General features: G+C 36.5%; 1 protein-coding gene across 3 annotated transcripts in view; it reads right to left on the bottom strand.

Annotated features, from left to right (window-relative positions):
* Nucleotides 1–17,048, bottom strand: part of LOC122526244 (ubiquitin carboxyl-terminal hydrolase 48-like) — a 55,747-nt gene that overhangs the window by 34,610 nt on the left and 4,089 nt on the right. For all 3 annotated transcript variants that reach the window (XM_043649533.1, XM_043649532.1, XM_043649531.1), the window contains exons 10-13: nt 16,593–16,962; nt 16,307–16,491; nt 3,576–3,683; nt 1,075–1,181 (exon numbers count right to left, since the gene is read on the bottom strand). In XM_043649533.1, coding sequence (XP_043505468.1) covers nt 1,075–1,181; nt 3,576–3,683; nt 16,307–16,491; nt 16,593–16,962 — 770 coding nt within the window. The remainder of the gene's footprint in view (nt 1–1,074; nt 1,182–3,575; nt 3,684–16,306; nt 16,492–16,592; nt 16,963–17,048) is intronic.

The raw sequence follows: 17,048 nt of genomic DNA, 5'->3' as shown, positions 1-17,048 counted from the left end.
CAAAGTAGATCGCACGTTACTCTTTCTCTCTCTCTCTCTCTCTATCGTTTTTTATCCTCTTGCTTGACCCATACTTTTTTTGTTCTTGTTTTTTTTCTTTTAAATCTTTATACAATTCTTAAACGTTCCTATTATTTCTATCGATATAATTTTCATTTAAATTATCACTTACTATTGCTGATACCGAATGATAACCGATCTTCTTCTAATACTAAGTAGGAAAAATAAAAAAAAAATAAAAAAGTAGTATTCTATTCTGATAACGTGCTGATGTATCAATTAAGCGGTAAAACGAAACGAAACGAAGGCAAAGACCGATCGGCCGATTAACGACTCTTTTCCTCTCTTTATTCCGCTACAGGACCGTTCGATCTTATCGGCAATTCATTTTCGTACAATTCGATAGGGGTCATTATGTAAACGATCCTCCCTCGTCGGATCGTTACCAATGTTCTTTCTTTCTTTTTCCCTCTCTCTCTCTCTCTCTTCCTCCCTTTCTCCCTCTTTCTGTCAACCCCCATATTCCCTTTCGGCGAAGCACGGTGTGCAGTGAACGTACGAGGAGTATAAGCGCGAGTAGCTATAAACGTTTACTTTCAACCTAGTGGTGGTCCTTTTCCCTCTCACTCTCTCTCTCTCTCTCTCTCTCTCTCTCTCGCATTTTCATTCACTCCCTTTGGTTTAAGCCAAGAAGGAATAATGCCAAAAGACATTAGCAGTTGATTTACATAAATCTCCCTTCTCCTTCCCTTAGAACTTCCCTAACAGATCCTAGAGAGAGTGTCTTTCATTATAATTAAGAAGTATCTTGAAAATTAACCGACAGAAAAAAAAAAGCGGCACCAGCGACCGACCAATAATGACGACGACGACGACGACGAGAGAAGGAGGGAAAGAGATTTAAATGAAGTGCTTGGTGGAGTCTCTTAAAATTCCTTCCTTCCTTCCTATCCCTCCCTCCTTCCCTCCCTCCCAGCCTTCCCTTTACTTTTTCTATCTTTTATAAATCGATCTACCCAAAAGTTTCATTACAAAACGACACACGAGTTTTCATTTTGTATTTAGTCGTCTTACCTGGTTGCGTTTTAAGATCCGTGCCATTCTTTTTGATCGTAATTACATGATCGGCCTCGTAAAACTGCGTCAATTTCGACCATTCCTCTGCCGTGACCACGCTATACCTGGACAAACACATCAATGACAAACATAAATTAGTACAGTAATCAAAAGTTAATAATAGTTATCGTATATAAAATCAAATATTTCCACGATAAAATTCACGTTGAAACGCGATAAGAAGAGAAGAAATAAGATTGGTGATCGTAGATTTAAAAAGAAACAACAACAAAAAATATTCGAAACAAAGGCATCGAAGGTAAAGTGCAACGGACTCCTTTCCTTCCTTCCTTGTACCGTCAAGCAAGCAAGGAAGCAAGGAAGCAAGGAAGGAAGGAAGGAAGGAAGCAGACTCGGCAAGGTAGAATTCGCGATTTCCAAAGAGCGAGGCTGAATCCGTGATGGTTTTTGCCTCGTCTCCCTTAATTATACCGCAAATTAGAAATTTCTTGCGGGTCCGCAGCTCCGCGCTTTTTGCTCTACAATTGTGCACCCGATCCTGGCGCGGTTTCTGAGCCTCGCGCAGCATCACCTAGGAATTTCAGAATGCCCCCGAGAGAAAGAGAAAGAGAAAGAGAGAGAGAGAGAGAGAGAGAGAATATTATTGATCTCTCTCTCTCTCTCTCTCTCTCTCTCTTTCTCTGTAAACAGGGTTTTCTAAGCAAGCTTCGTCTATGTTACAATCGTCTATTAACCTTCGCCGCCGCTAACCCATCATTTCGGAAATTCGCATTTGTTCGATTGAATGAAAGAAAAACTTCGCGGATATTTGAATTACGAACGTTTCGATTTGCTTACGTATACAATTTCAAACGTTTTATTTTATTTTTCTTTCGTAAAAAAAATAAAGAAACGAAATGTATCCTAATTCTCCTAAATAATCGAGAATGTGACTTGCAACATTGGCCTAAAAGAGAGAAAGAGAGAGAGAGAGAGAGATAGAAAGGGATACGGAGAAACGACGGATGACTCTCACAAGCGATAATTAGTTGCGTGACATTAATTTCGATTCAGCGCAATATGCTGCGCTGCCTCATTTGAATTTTCAGAGGACAAAAACGCGTGGACGAGCTTGTCGTCTCTCCTGTGTATTTGCCTAACGCCCGAATAATAGTCGTACCGAGATAGAGGATGAGAAAGAAAGAAAGAGAGAGAGAGAATGAATGAATGGGGGAAGGAACGGAAGGCTTATGGTGAAAAAAATAAAAAGAAATGTTTAATGCCGCAATCAATGACTCTTCTCCACCACCCATCAACCGTTCTTGAACCTTTTATGTTTTCCACGCCTCCTTGCTTTTGATCGTGGCGACCATGCTCTCGAAATTTTCCACCTACATACACTCTTCTATCGTTTAAATATTTCCATGAAAGTGAAGAAAATGAGAAGATAGGGAGAATTAATTAAAATTATGTTGATATATTATATGTTAAACGTCATTTAGGTAACAGTGCAATTCGTTCTAATTTTTGTCTAATCTCTTTGAAAAAATATAAACTGTAAGAATAAGAAAAGTTGTTTGTTAAAACAACCGAACTCTGTTCGCAGGTTCGAATATATTTTTTCCTGGGAATTAAACGTTTATGCTAAAATATTTAATTGATATTGAATTACACGAGCTTTTAAAAAAAAATATCAAATGATCGAATGTAATACATAAAAAAGAATGAATTCAAAAAGATGAAGAGAGAGAGAGAGAGATAATGGAAGAGGGTAAATAAGTTAGAGAAAGAAAGAAAGAAGGGGGGAAAAATGATTTTTTAACGGTCTCGAGAAGAGAAAAAAAAGGAAAGGAAAAAGGAAAGAAAAGGAAGGAGAAGGATGACTTAAGCCGTCGGCTATCTTAGGCAGATAGTGGACAATGGTTTAGCATAATGGTCAGAGGGGACGCACTGGATGATGGCGCGTTGGCCTCGGGGGCGTGTGGGTGACACTTTCGCGTATCCATCACGTTACACGGGTCTCCAAGCAAATGTATAGGACGATGATCGTACGCGGAACTAAGAAAGGCGGTTCGTCCGGATGCTGGAACCGTCGTAGAGGGACGGAAAGTCGTGTCAAGAGGTCACAAGTTTACACTTTATAATATTCTACTTCTTCTTTATCATCATCATCATCGTCATCATCTTATTTTTCTACTTCGACGAATATTTCTCGTACAGAAATTGATTTACGAGTCAAACTATCTTTTTAATCGAAGTTATCCAAGACGGGTCAAAAGATGTTCAATGATTTTACGAAACAATTATTCTTTTTTTCTCCCCCCCCTTACCCCTTATCCACCTCCTCCTACCCCCCAAATGTTGAAATTAAAAGCGCAGGATTTGTTCTCCCACCGTATTGAAATATTTTTTGTACAAAAGATGACATAAAAAAATTCGATCGAATTAAACGTCTATCTCAATCATCGAAAGATTTATAGGAACGAAAGTCAAAATATCGTTACTCGAGCTATACTTACAGTTCGTTATTGATGGAAGCTCGATACAATAGTCCTTTATGCGGCTCGCACAATAGAACGGCATTTTGGATAGACGACGGCGGTGTCCTCGAGTAACTTTCAGCGTATCTGTAAAAAGTCAAAGGGCCAGATTGTCAGGAAATAAAGAAATAGATCAAGCATTGTGTTAAACCAACATATAGAATATTCGTTTTCTAAATGTTTTATATGGTATGACAAGACGACAATATTAATAATAATAATAAGAATAATAATAATAATAATAATCAATTATTATTAAAATAATATGACATGTATTATACCCTTAAACAATGACCGATGATCAAAATAATTATTTTCATATAAAACAACGTAAATATTCGAGTAAAGAAAAATCATTGACCAGGATAAATATCAAAATGTATTATCTTGAAAGAGAAGAGAGAATAGAGTTGATCGTTCTGGACGGATCACTCTGCGAGTTCTTCTTTGGGTGACACGATCTTCTGGTCTGTGAACTAGAAAGAAAACTAGGAAGGAAGAGAGAAGATTCGTAAGACCGTCAGTGTGTAACGGCGACGACGACGACGAAAACGACGACGAAAACGACGAAAACGGCGACGGCGACGTTTCCGTCGGGACTTTTGGGGTGGTTGGGATGCTCGGGGAATGGTGGAAAGGGGGTAAGGTGGTGGAGAGATGTTTGGGGATTGGGGTTGTGCATCATTTTTCACATACCATGAGGGGGCGGACGGTTTTTGCCGATCCCCTAGCAGACGACTATCCGGATAATGCTCTTAAAGACGGATATCTCTGGCCAAACGAGCCAGGTATGACCTGCCGATCAAGAAACAGAAACAGGAAGAAAGAGAGAGAGAGGACAATCTTTCCAATTAAAAAGAAAAAAAAAAGAAGTCTATATTAAACAAACAAAAAATTTCCCTCTCCCACATATAAAAATGAAAAAATTGTATTCCATCCTTAGGATGGATGGTCTGCTTACAAAATTTGTATTATTGAAAACAATAAAAAGAAACAAAATAAAGTAAAAAGAAAGTAGAGAAGGATAGAACAGCCTTCACGAAAGAAAGAGGGATAGATAGATAGGTAGATAGATAGATAGATAGATGAATGGATACGCTATGATGTACAAACAACAAGGAGAGAGATCGAAAGGAAAAGAGGATGAGATGCAAATATCCTGAAACGTTTAAAAATGTCCCAACGAACCCTCGAGCGCGTTTTCGAGAAGCGAATATGCGTATTAATTATGAGCCTTGTTCAAACAGGCGAAAACGCAGAGAGAAAGAGAGAGAAAGAGAGAAAGAGGAAGGAGAATACGGTAGAAGGGTAGTTACCCTTATTACGATCCGACTCGGGACAAGCTCTCTCTGTCGGTGCTTCTCTCTTTCCACAAATATTCTCCTCTAACGTTCTCTCTCTCTCTCACACACACTATACTCAGCCGGACACAACCGGACTCTTTCTTTTTTTTTTCCCATCTCCCAACTCTCGTTCGAGGCTTTGTTTAACTTCTGTCGCGGAATTTTTACGCGCCGCAACGATTATTGCTCCCTGGAGATCGCGAAAATGGATGAGAGAGAAGAAGAGAAAAAGAGAGAGAGAGAGAGAAAATTCCGTTTTCCGTCTAGCGTGCAGTATAATAATTTCGGTGACAAACCACCACCCACTCCCCGCCACCTGTCCCACCCCTATGAGAGTCCGCCGATCGTACGTATAATGAAGCTTCTTCGATCAAACGCAGAATTTAACAAAACCTTACCCCTCCCCCCTACACTCGTTGACGACTTCGTCTCAATTGAACGCTGCACTTAGAAAGCATATATTATTTTAAAAAAAAAAAAAAAAAGAACATAAGAAAGAAGGAAAAAAATCAAATGGAACACTTGGAATCTCGTTGCAGTCATTTCCGGTTGATTGGTAACGTTGTTGAGCAAGGAAAATGCAAATCCTTCTCTCTACTATGCAACCGCAATAATATCGCCACTTGATTCTTGTAAAATATACGTAGATTATTTCGAAACGAAACGGACCTTGAGATATCGACGAACAACTGTGAAAAATATCGAGCTGACCGTTGTGGTTTACATTTTTATCGATCATCTATCGAGAACGATATCCTGTTCCAAGAACGAACGAATGGAATGGCAACAACCCCCCATCCCACCCCACCCTACTCTCACCCTCCCATTACGGATGAAACATATTCAGCACGCGCATACTTTAATATTTTTATATTATAATTAAATTTTATGTTTGAATTTATTTAAAATGTTCACGAATTCAAGTAATATTTTTGATTATATAAACATTATCAATTTAATTATCCGATGAAAGAAAATTTGGTTAAAGAAAATAAACTGCAAATGAACTTACGCAGTACATTAAAAAACACAAAGAGTAATTTCGCGCGTGATTTATTCTATACTCGTTGAACGTTCCATAAATCTATCAAGTCGAGAAAGAATTAAAGTCAAATTTGAAGTTCTAAATCATGAAGAATTCTTAATTATGAATCTATGGGTATTGCTGCATCTTAATATGATAATAATTTAGTACTCATTGAAAAAAGGGGCTCATAAAACCTTGTAAAGTTGGAATAAGAGATTCGAGGACGTTTAGTCAAATACCGATGGGAAGAGCGTTAAATCAGGGAAAACGTAGGGACACTCCGCCTTCCCCCCGTTCCTCCCTGTCGGAAGACAAATGTCATTGGGAGAGGATCGTGCGTTGGAGAAGGAGGTCCTTTTCGGAGGCTTTCGCCATAGATGCATGTTCTCTTACGGCGGTAAATCAAGCCCGGTGATATTAAAAGGCCGCTTATACGCGAAAACATAAGATTTATTTCTAGGAGAAAGGAAAGGGTAGGAGAAGGATAGAAAACTATATCACCGAGCTTCTGGCACGTGGATGCTTTCGAATTAGACAGAGAAAAAAAGAGAAAAAAAGAAAAAGAAAGAAAGAGAGAGAGAGGGATAGAAGTATATTCGTTTGGGGGGGTGTGTGAGTAGGAAAGAGAAGGGTGATACGTACAACTCACCCCTAACGTTGTTCGAATAATCGTGCAACTCTCCTCGAGAGAGAACCGTTTGTACGAGCTAATAATATCGGAACACCGCAGCGTCGCATATGCGTCGGGGAAAAGAATTCGTATCTCGGTTAAACTCTTATTCGATCCTTTCTTTCCTTACTTTTTTTTTTTTATCCATTTTGCGAATATTTGTCTGATCTATATAATACGTTAATAAGTTATATATTTACGTATAAAATGTATAATAAAATAATAATAATCTCTCTCTCATTAAATTCGTAATCTACGAATGTTCGTAATATATATATATATATATATATACATATTTGAAAATACAATATTAATTAATAATTCATTAACAAGTTATTTGTCACGTTTGTTTTTTTCAATAAAATCACGAGGATTATCTGTGATCTGTGTTACTACATTGTTTTATATCTCGTCCCATTATCGGAGTATGTTCTACACGGCAAAATGTATAATATAAAAATTGTATCGCAATTTATAACTTTATGTTAATATAATAGTTCAACATATATAACAAAAATACTTGATTTTAATAAATAAGATAAAATTAAAATAAAAAAAAAAAAAAAAATTATAATAAGCTGCGTTTATAGACGTGCTTAAAATACGAATCGCACGATTGAAATGATAAAACGTATCTAATTTATTTGAAAAGTAAACCTAAAATTCACCGTAGGATGTTATCGACGATAAGTGAGTGTAAAGTTCACGGCTACTTAGAAGGAAACAACGATCCCGGTGAATCTTCCTCGTGAACGAGCCGAGCCGTTACGAGGAAACCTCGCTCGTAACCCGTAACGAGAGCTTCTTTTAAGCTCGCTACGGTTTACAGGAAAGCAATAATCGCTGGAGTTGTTGTCCGGGGTCAACCTACATTCCTTGAGTTAACGGTGAGGAGAGAACCAACAACGATGACCACCTTCTCCTCATTCTCATCCCCCATCCCCATCCCCATCCCCATCCTCCTCCTCCTCCTCTGCCGTCTTCTTCTTCTTTTTATTTCTCGTAGAACCAAGGGAAAAGAAGAAAATAAGAAAAGGATAAATAGAAAGAAAATAAAAGGAAAGAAGAACGCTCGTAGTTATTTCCCATCTTTCTAACTTTTCTCCAAAGGGACACGGAATGTGGATCATCATCATCATCATCATCATTATCATCATTATCATCATCATCATCATCATCATCATTATCATTATCATCGTCATCGTAGTCGTCGTCTTGCGAAGTAACTCCATAAAATAATATTTCTACAAACATAACTGTCTCTTCGAGATCAGCTAGTTTCTATTAGTATTGATTTATTTCATTTTTTTTTTATTTTTATTTCCAATTTTGATTTCTAAATGATTTCTACTTAGCAAGGTAAGACTTTTAATTAATTAGCTTTGAATCGAATCTAATCACGCGTAAGTATAGTTTCTTTTATTTTATTTTTTATTATTATTATTACATTTTTTGAAGTGAAACTTCCAAGACGACGATTACGATAAAATTTTATCAAACGACAACAAAGGAGAAAAAAAATTGAAAAAAATTATGGAAGTGTAATGTGTGTGTGTATATGTGTGTAAATATTAGTAAAGTACAGTACTGTATTCTAATTACCTTAATCGATTGTTAATTAATCGAAAAAAATGAATATTCCAATCGATTAGCACGGAGCACGAGTACGGAGCACCATCCTCTTCGAAATCCACCGTTGAAATACGTCATTGTCCTCTGTGAAAGTTCTTTTATTCATAGTTGTTTTCCGAAGGTTATATACGTATAACTACAATAATCAATAATAAGATTTCCTTATAAGGAAAGTCATATAAACAACATTCAATAAAAGAACTTTCATAGAGGACAACGTAACAATCTAACGGCGGTTTTCGAGGAGGACGGTTCATTGTTCTTATACTCTGTGTTTTTAAACAATAATATACTGTTTTTTCGATTAATTAATAATTATTTAAGATACGTAGGAACACTTTAATGAATTCTGATAATATTTTAAATTATTTTAACGTTCTTTTACAGTGACAACTTCGAGTTTTGTATTTTTATCTAATTATTATTTTATTTAAGTATTATTTTTACTTTTTAATAGGTATTAAACTAAAAAATTTTTTTACAGGGACAACAAAGGATGATCAACTGTTAGACGTGAATAAACACAAAGCATTTTTGTTGTTTGATTAACGTGTACGATTTTAAGCTGCGAACGTTTTCTATTACATTATTTTTTTATTTGTTTAATTAATTCGTTTTAAATAATTCTTTCGAGTTAAAATCATTAAATATGTAATTAAAGTATACTAATGTATTTTATATATTTTTTTTTCATTTATTTATTTATTACTATTATTTCAAAGTTGAAATAAATTGTGTCTATTTTAGAAGATACGATTAAAATCGTTATTTCCAAAATAGGAAATGCTAATTGTAAAAAGAGAATAGAAGAAAAATAACAATGAAAATCGAACGTATCTTTCCGCTTGCAACTTGTCGGATAACCGCATACCGTAATCGCAGGAAAGTATCGTCAACCAATTTCTTTTTTTGTAGGATAGGAAAAAAGTTTCGGTCGATATTATTGTTGTTTGCTTGGAGAAACGGTAACTGAAGAAAAAGAAGAAGAAGAAGAAGAAGTGAGGACACTATAGGAGGTATACTCTTCTCCTCGTTTGCGAGGTCACGAGAGCAAATATACTCGTTGCGTTGCATCGTTGCGTTGCATCGTTGCGTTGCATCGTTGCGTTGATGATCATCGTTAACGACAGAATGACGATTATCAACTTTAAATCAAACGTTTCTTACGACAATATACCCTCGATAAAAACACGTTAATTGTATATTTAATTTCATATTATGGAAATCTATTCGTCTAATTTATTTCATTGTGACATTATTTATGTAAGATTTTATTTTAACTTTACGAGGTTGAACACACAGGTCATTTTTTCTTTGTTACTATTAAATAAAAATGAAAAGGTATTGTACGTAAAACCTGTGTTAATTAAAATTTCTTATTCATAATAAGAAACTCTATTACGTATATCTTTATTATTTATATGAAAGATTAAAGATTAACTTTGCATATAGATAACAAAATTATAATACTATTATACTCGTACGCTTGACCAGGAAATAATTGATTATACACAAGATATCTGCAATATATTAATAAAATAATAATTTTTGTTTAAATCAAATTTAATCACATTGATCTATTTTACAATAAACTAATGAAATAATAAATCCTTTTATATCACATCTTAAATAAAACCACTCTAAGTATTAATATCATGTTCAAAATTCGAAATCGTGTATGTCTATACGGTGTGTATTGACGAGGATACTAATCAAAAAATCGATAGAACACGTTTTCGAATAATCGAAAGTCCGAATAAACAGAAACTCGCTTGGTATCCCAAGCAAAACGTAAAGTAAGAAACGCGTTACGATTTAGTCGTTGCACACACGAGAGAGAGAGAGAGAGAAAGAGAGAGATAAAACCGCCCTTTCATCAGGCCTCCCCCCTTACACCGCCACCACCGTGTCTGCCATTTTTATTTTTTTTCTCTTCCTTTCGTCTCCTTGATTTCGCGAAAATCGGCGAAGCGTTCTTGATCGGAGAAAAGGAAGGAGTCTTGTGACTTTTACATTAGAGTTAGCTTACCTGCTGTGACCAGGCGTGACCACTGGCGATACCCAACGAAAAAGTAAAGCCGTCCGCCATGCTTGATCGCTTCCATCTACTGTATTTACATTGGAGACCGAGAACCTATAATAATGCCGGAACTGTTCCTACGTTTTCTCTTGCAAGAGAGATATTTTATACATTTTTAATAACGAGATCTTCTTTGTGTAGAAGATTTTCTCTTTTGTAACACTCTATGACTAGATCCTTTAAAAACAACAAAAATTCAACTAATCTAAAGTACGACATGTAGCTTAAACGATCGATCATTTTATTTATAATACGAAACGGTAAATCGAGATCCTATCGTATCAACAAAATCTAATAATCGATGCCAGTAATTGTAATAGCGGACTAACTATGAGTAAAAATAATTCATTTTATATTGAAATTACTTGTTTTTTACAAAGTAAACTATTGAAACGCATGTTTAACATTCTATTTTATTTAATCCACTGTTATAATTAACGGGCACGTGTATTGTATGTATATATATATGTGTGTGTATATATTTTAAACACGGATTATCATTCGTTACTCTTTCCGTTAACTCGACTGACGATTGAAACGATCCTATGAACGGAAAGACGTTCTTTTTGGTTCAATCCTTTTGAAGAAAATTCCAAGGCCGGAAACAAGAGCGAACGTACAAGAGGAGATGATGAAGGATACGAGAGGAAGGAAACAGGAGGGTGCGCGCGCGCGTGCACCAAACACAGGGAAAGAGAGAGAGAGAGAGAGAGGGAAAGGAGCAGAACCGAGCGTTCAGCTCGCTTTGCCGAGCACTGATGATAGTTTTTGCTCCACAAGATTTTTTGCCTTCACCCCCGCGCAACCGCCACCTTCCTACCCTTCTCGGGGTTGGATGATATATGACCGCCCCCGAGACACTGGCCACCCTCTAGAGAACGCGAGAGAGAGAGAGAGAGAGAGAGAGAGGAGGAAAAGAATACGCATTCTGATTCCAAAAGAATTCCTCGCCTACGTAGGTACACGCAGCAAAGGTTTACAAACCTTACGTGTCTCTATACTGATTGGCTAAAACATTATACTATTTTTTGTTATCTTTTTTAACGAGTTAATTATAATAATTGTTATCTCTCTCTCTCTCTCTCTCTCTATCAATTATGATATTATATGTAATATAATTATCGTACAATTATTTGAATTCGTTTCTAAAATATTTCATAATTCAAATTAAATAATTAATTGTTATACTTGTATATATATATATATACGTAGGTGGGTTGAATAATTCCAAGCCTAACGTAGAAATCATTTTTATTTATTATAATCAAAAGTTCTTTACCATTTCTCTCGATAAATTTTATACGAAAAATATTTGTATATTTCGTAAAAGAAAAAAAAAAAAAAAAAAAACGAATTGTATAAATGAATTTGATATATTCGTCGTGAAAATTTTCCTAATAATCTATTTAATAATTCTCGCCATGATTTATATTATAATTGGATATAAGAAAATGAAGATATCGTTTGATTTATCATTAATCCTCCGTAAGAATCCTAACTCCTCTCTCTCTCTCTCTCTCAATAGTATACGATTAGCAATTCCGATAGAAGGAGAGATCGTTATAAAACAATTGGATTGATCTACGATATCGGAAGGGTACTACACGCGAGCAAGTCAAAGTCAGAAACAGCAGGAAGAACACGAAAGTAGTTTTTCGAGGATCTACGATCGGCAAGAGCGATCAATCACGCGAGAAATCTACGTGCCGATGTCTCTCGGCGTTAAACGAGATACGAGTTAAGGTAGCTTATGGAAAAGGAGAAATGAAATGGCTCCAAGAATCGACTCGATATTTCATCGAACGAAACGAGAAATGAAAGAAGAGAAAGAGAGAGAGAGAAGGGGAGGGAGGGAGGGGGGCAGCCGGTTAAATTTTCCAATGCTATTCTCCCATCCAACAACCCCCACCCTCTCATTCCTCCCTTCGTAGTCGACGTTTTAGTCGTTTCTTCGATTCGAGGAAGGCAATCTCTCAGGAATTAGCGAAATATCAAGAAAAAGACGAGAGGAAGGAGAGGAAAAAATTGAAGATGGAGAAAGAAAAGGGGAGAGAAAGAGAGGAGGAGGAGGAGGAGGAGGGGTGGGTTGGATGGTTTGCGAGTTTATGGTGACTACGAAGGACTCCAGCAATGAATCAACTTATTTAAGGGTAGTTGGATTTCGCGAGTCGATGCGCCACACAGCGAGAACGACCCTCCCCCTTCCTCCGGTGTCTCTTTCTCCATTCCTCCTTCTTCTTCTTCTTCTTCCTCCTCTCTCATCTTTTTCTTCTTACTCTTCTTCTCTCTTTCACTCTTGCACACGTTCTCGTTGGGGGCGCCTAGTCGAATGATTTATAGTTTTCCTTCCGCGAGCACCGGTTCACCTTCCGCCACGCGTTTCCTTCGTATAAACCCCCTCTAAAATCCTCTAGTCGTGCCAAATATACGCAAAATAGTCGAAATTCCATCTTCCTTATCTGACTTTTATCTTTAACTATATATATATATATAGATTAAGTTGTCCCGTAAGTTTTTTCCGTGCCACTCTATGTATGACTTCGAGCCGATTATGTTTGTAGACATGCAAGCTTATCTATTTTCCATTTATGGCATCGATCATTTCAATCGTCTCACAGATCTTTCAAAGTACATTTCGTTGCTGAACAAGTCTCTGTTGCATGTTATGCTTCATTGTTTTAAAAAAGGTAGCAATACAAAGCAAAGAACACTGCAGGAGAGATTTGCACCATTTATGGGGGTGGTATTACGCGACTATTAGAACCGTTCATAGAAAATGACACAAGTAGAAAAGGGTATACGCAATATTCGAATAATAAAGTATGCGAATAGTGGATCATACGAATAACAGAACGTTCGAATACTAAATCATCGGGTACCTGGTTTCTTTCCCATTGTTTCTACTTGTTTCATTTAAATATATCTGCGAAAAAATGATTGGTGTATATGCGAAAGAGAATTCTCGTTCGATAAGATTCGAACATGGCTGGTTGGTCAGTCATGTGGACAACGGCCAGCCGAGAATAATTAGTCATTTATGAGACCGTAAGTGGGACCGCAAATCGGCCCTCCTCGAAGGGACAACGAAGAGCTAACTCCTGGGTGGTGGCAAGTCGCAAAGGGAGGACGCCGTTATCTCAAAATTATTAATCATATCGTAACGCTACGAGAAAGAGAAAAAGAGAACGGGAGAGTGAGAGAGAGAGAGAGAGAGAAAGGCGTCGGCGAATAGAAGGACCCAGCTCCATGGACTTATCTGACACCTTAATCGATTCAAAGTTATTAATTATGGTTCCTGCCCTCTTCCCTCTCTTTCTCTCTTGGCACTCCCTACCATGCAAAATTCACACACGATAACAGCACATCTCGGAAAAGCTTATAAAACAACTATGATCGATCAAATAATAGATAGCAACATTTAACAAATCCGCTAATTTCTTATCTTTTATTTGATTTATTTATTTTCTTTTTTTTTTAGAAAGATCGTTTTCATAGTTTGGAAGAATAATAACGTCGTTTTATTAATAAGAACGATCGAATGAGAATTGAAAAGCAAAATGGTTGTCGATAAGCTTAGTGGATCGAGAAGCATTAAGATAGAAAGTACAAGTAGAAAGAGGAGGAGAAGGAGGAGAAGGAAGAGGAAGAGGAGGAGAAGGAGGAAAAAAGGAGGAAGGAAACTCGACTAGTTATATTCCAAGGAAGTTGAGCGATCGTCTATGCAAATACCTAATCCTTTCAAAGATCCATCCAGTGACGTTGACGAATTGGCAAAGGACTTTCCTCCGAGTTTAGCTTCCACGGATTGTGATCCGTAACACCATTTGTTTTCACGAAAGAAAAGAAGACGCGAAAGGAACCTGCTTATTTTTCTTTTCACGACCGATATTTTCTAATTATCAATTAGTCGAAATCGAATTAATTAAAAATCGTGCGTTGTAGGTAAGACTCATTGTTCAACGACTGATGAAAAGGATAAAAAATAAAAAAAAGGAATGAAACAAACAAACAAATAGAATCAAGGACGTTTCGAAAAATTAATCACCGACCCTTTTAGAAAATTCCATAAAAGGTGGAAGAGGGAGGAAGGAGAAACAATGCGGTATCGAGCTGGAAAAATATTTTTCCCGAAGGAACCATGACTTTCGCGACAATGAATCGCTTTACGAAAAAGGTGCCTTAATTATTATCCAAGAGGGTGAGTTAAAAAAAAATAGAGAGAAAAAAAAAAGATCAGCTAACTCTTTCACGAAATATTCGAAAAAAGAAAAACAATGAAACTTTAAATATAACGGGTCCATAGTAATTGTTATTTCGTTAGTAACAAATGTGACATAATATTCGATCGGTTTTCATTTTATTTCGATGGATATAATAAGAAAAAAATATCAAAGGAACGTAGAAAAAAGATAACGATGCAACGAGATTCACGTTCTGCTCGTTCTCTACGAAAGAAAATGAAAAATAAAGAAAAAAGAGAGAGAGAGAGATTAATGCGTAAACCTTTCCAACCATCGAGTTGGAGATTTTCGTTTCCCTCCCCCTTGTTAGTAGGAAGGAGGAACACCGAAGTCAGCCATACAACATGACATACGTATAATCCGTGCAAAGGGTTGATCCCAGATTTAACCGACTGTCCGAACGCAACGTATTCGCGATTCTTAAGCCGCGGCAAATTTGAATCTGTCAATCCTAAGCGTCCCATTGCGACGATTATACGTCGTCCACGGGGCGAATATATCCGAGCATTCGCATAATCCCGTCCTTCCTTCTCTGCTCAAAAAATGCGGCAAGGAAAAAAGTATTAGTAAAAAATTTTAAACTGCCAGACTTTCTTTTTAATATTTTTTTTTTTATTATTATTATTATTATTATTATTAATATTATATTATTATCATCATCGTTACGATATAAAAAGTGTAATCGTGGTCGCGCGTAAAAATAAAATTCGACTTTCGGGGACGACAAAAAAAAATAGAAAAGAGATCGAAATTATTTGGGGGAAAAGAGTGTGTATCCCGAAAAAGAAAAAAAAAAAATTACAGAATTGCATCCTCCCCCTTTTCCAAGGACGGTATAAGCTGAAACGGTATTAAGACAGCAGACTCCTTCCTTCGGGGTCGATGTATCATTTGCCGGTGGATCGTTAGGCGGTGCTTTCAATTAGTTTTCTCCCGAACAACCTCTACCACCTACACTACCAAAGCACGAACGAACAAAAGATGGATAGATAGATAGATAGATAGATAGATAGATAGACGGACAGACAGAAAGAGAGAAAGAGAGAGAGAAAGGAGAGAGGGAAAGGAAACTGAGACCTTAATCGCAGAGACTACTTTTTTCTTATAATTAGGAAAAGCTCGTTAATGCGAGCTTGGATAAATGTCCGAACCTTCTCCTACCTTCTCCCCCACCACCTTCTTCCTACTTCTGCCATATTGCGTCGAAATAAATTCGATCGCTAATTATTTTACATTTTCATTTATTTTGCAAATATATTGAAATATTCATTTTTATTTTTTATTGTTTGTTTTTTTTTTCTTTTTTTTATCTATCCTAATAAAAAATTGGCTATAAAGACGAAATGAGATTAGAGGGAGGATTTATATAACTCGCAGCACCCTCTAGCGGAAAACGACCTATCGATCGTTTATCGAAATTGGAAACAATGCTGCTATCTAGCGAACATCTTGCGATACTACTAGCCATCCCATCTTGGGTAAATAAATGAATGAAAAATATTAAAATCTCTCAAAGTGTGACTAGCGACCCCGTATGGGGGGTCGCAGAAATTTGAGTAAAAATAAAATATACCTGGTCGCTTCAAAAATTCATTCAAAACAAATTTGGCAAAACTACGTATATAGTATATCGCGAAAAAAATATAGTAGAAATTAATTTTAAAATGTCGTAAAAATGGTTTACTCGCGATTATTTAATTAATTTTTCATGACTCACCGAATGAAAGAACGCCAACTGTCCAAAAATCCTTTCTCCACGATGTAAAACACTTTCTCAGCATCTTCGCATTTAGTAATCTCGTTCCTATTTCTTGCATAATACAAGTCGATGAGCTCGTCCTTTTGTTGCTTGGCTTTTATCTTGTCATCCTTCTTTGCCTTTTGTGCATTTTCCATTTTCTCCTGATATGCGTGTAAAAAAAAACAAACAAGTTTCGTTGAAAGAGATGCAATAAAAAATAAGAGATTGCACAGAAAGTTTATTTATCAAAACGCATGCATACCTCGCAAATCGAGCAGGACGAAGTACCAAATGGATATTCTTTCGCATTTGGAAAATATTTCCTTAATATCGACCAAACTTCGTTCGGCACTATTTTTCTACTGGAATCTGGAGTTTTCAATAGACTATGTTCACAAAGTAAATCATCATTAAAATTTAAGACAACTTCGTTCTCTTCGCCCTCTTCGACTTCTTTCGTGCAATCGTCGTTATCCTTCTCGATAGTTTTCGTCTTCTCCTCGTCAGTCAATCGAGAATTTTCACGATCTTCCCGTTCTATTTCTTGTTCCATTTCTTCGGTAAATTTTTCCATGGCCAGTCTCCTCCAAGATCTCAAAGAATCTGCACCGACTATGTAACTCGTCTCGCTTCTATGAAAAAGAATAAACGTAGAATTTTTTTACTTGAAATTATGAAAAATAAAAAGAAAATGTTTAGGATAAATGAAGGAGATATA

The sequence above is a fragment of the Polistes fuscatus genome, unplaced genomic scaffold (assembly GCF_010416935.1).
Source record: "Polistes fuscatus isolate 324 unplaced genomic scaffold, CU_Pfus_HIC Scaffold11, whole genome shotgun sequence".
Lineage (NCBI taxonomy): Eukaryota > Metazoa > Arthropoda > Insecta > Hymenoptera > Vespidae > Polistes > Polistes fuscatus.
This window is presented reverse-complemented; position numbering and strand designations above follow the sequence as displayed.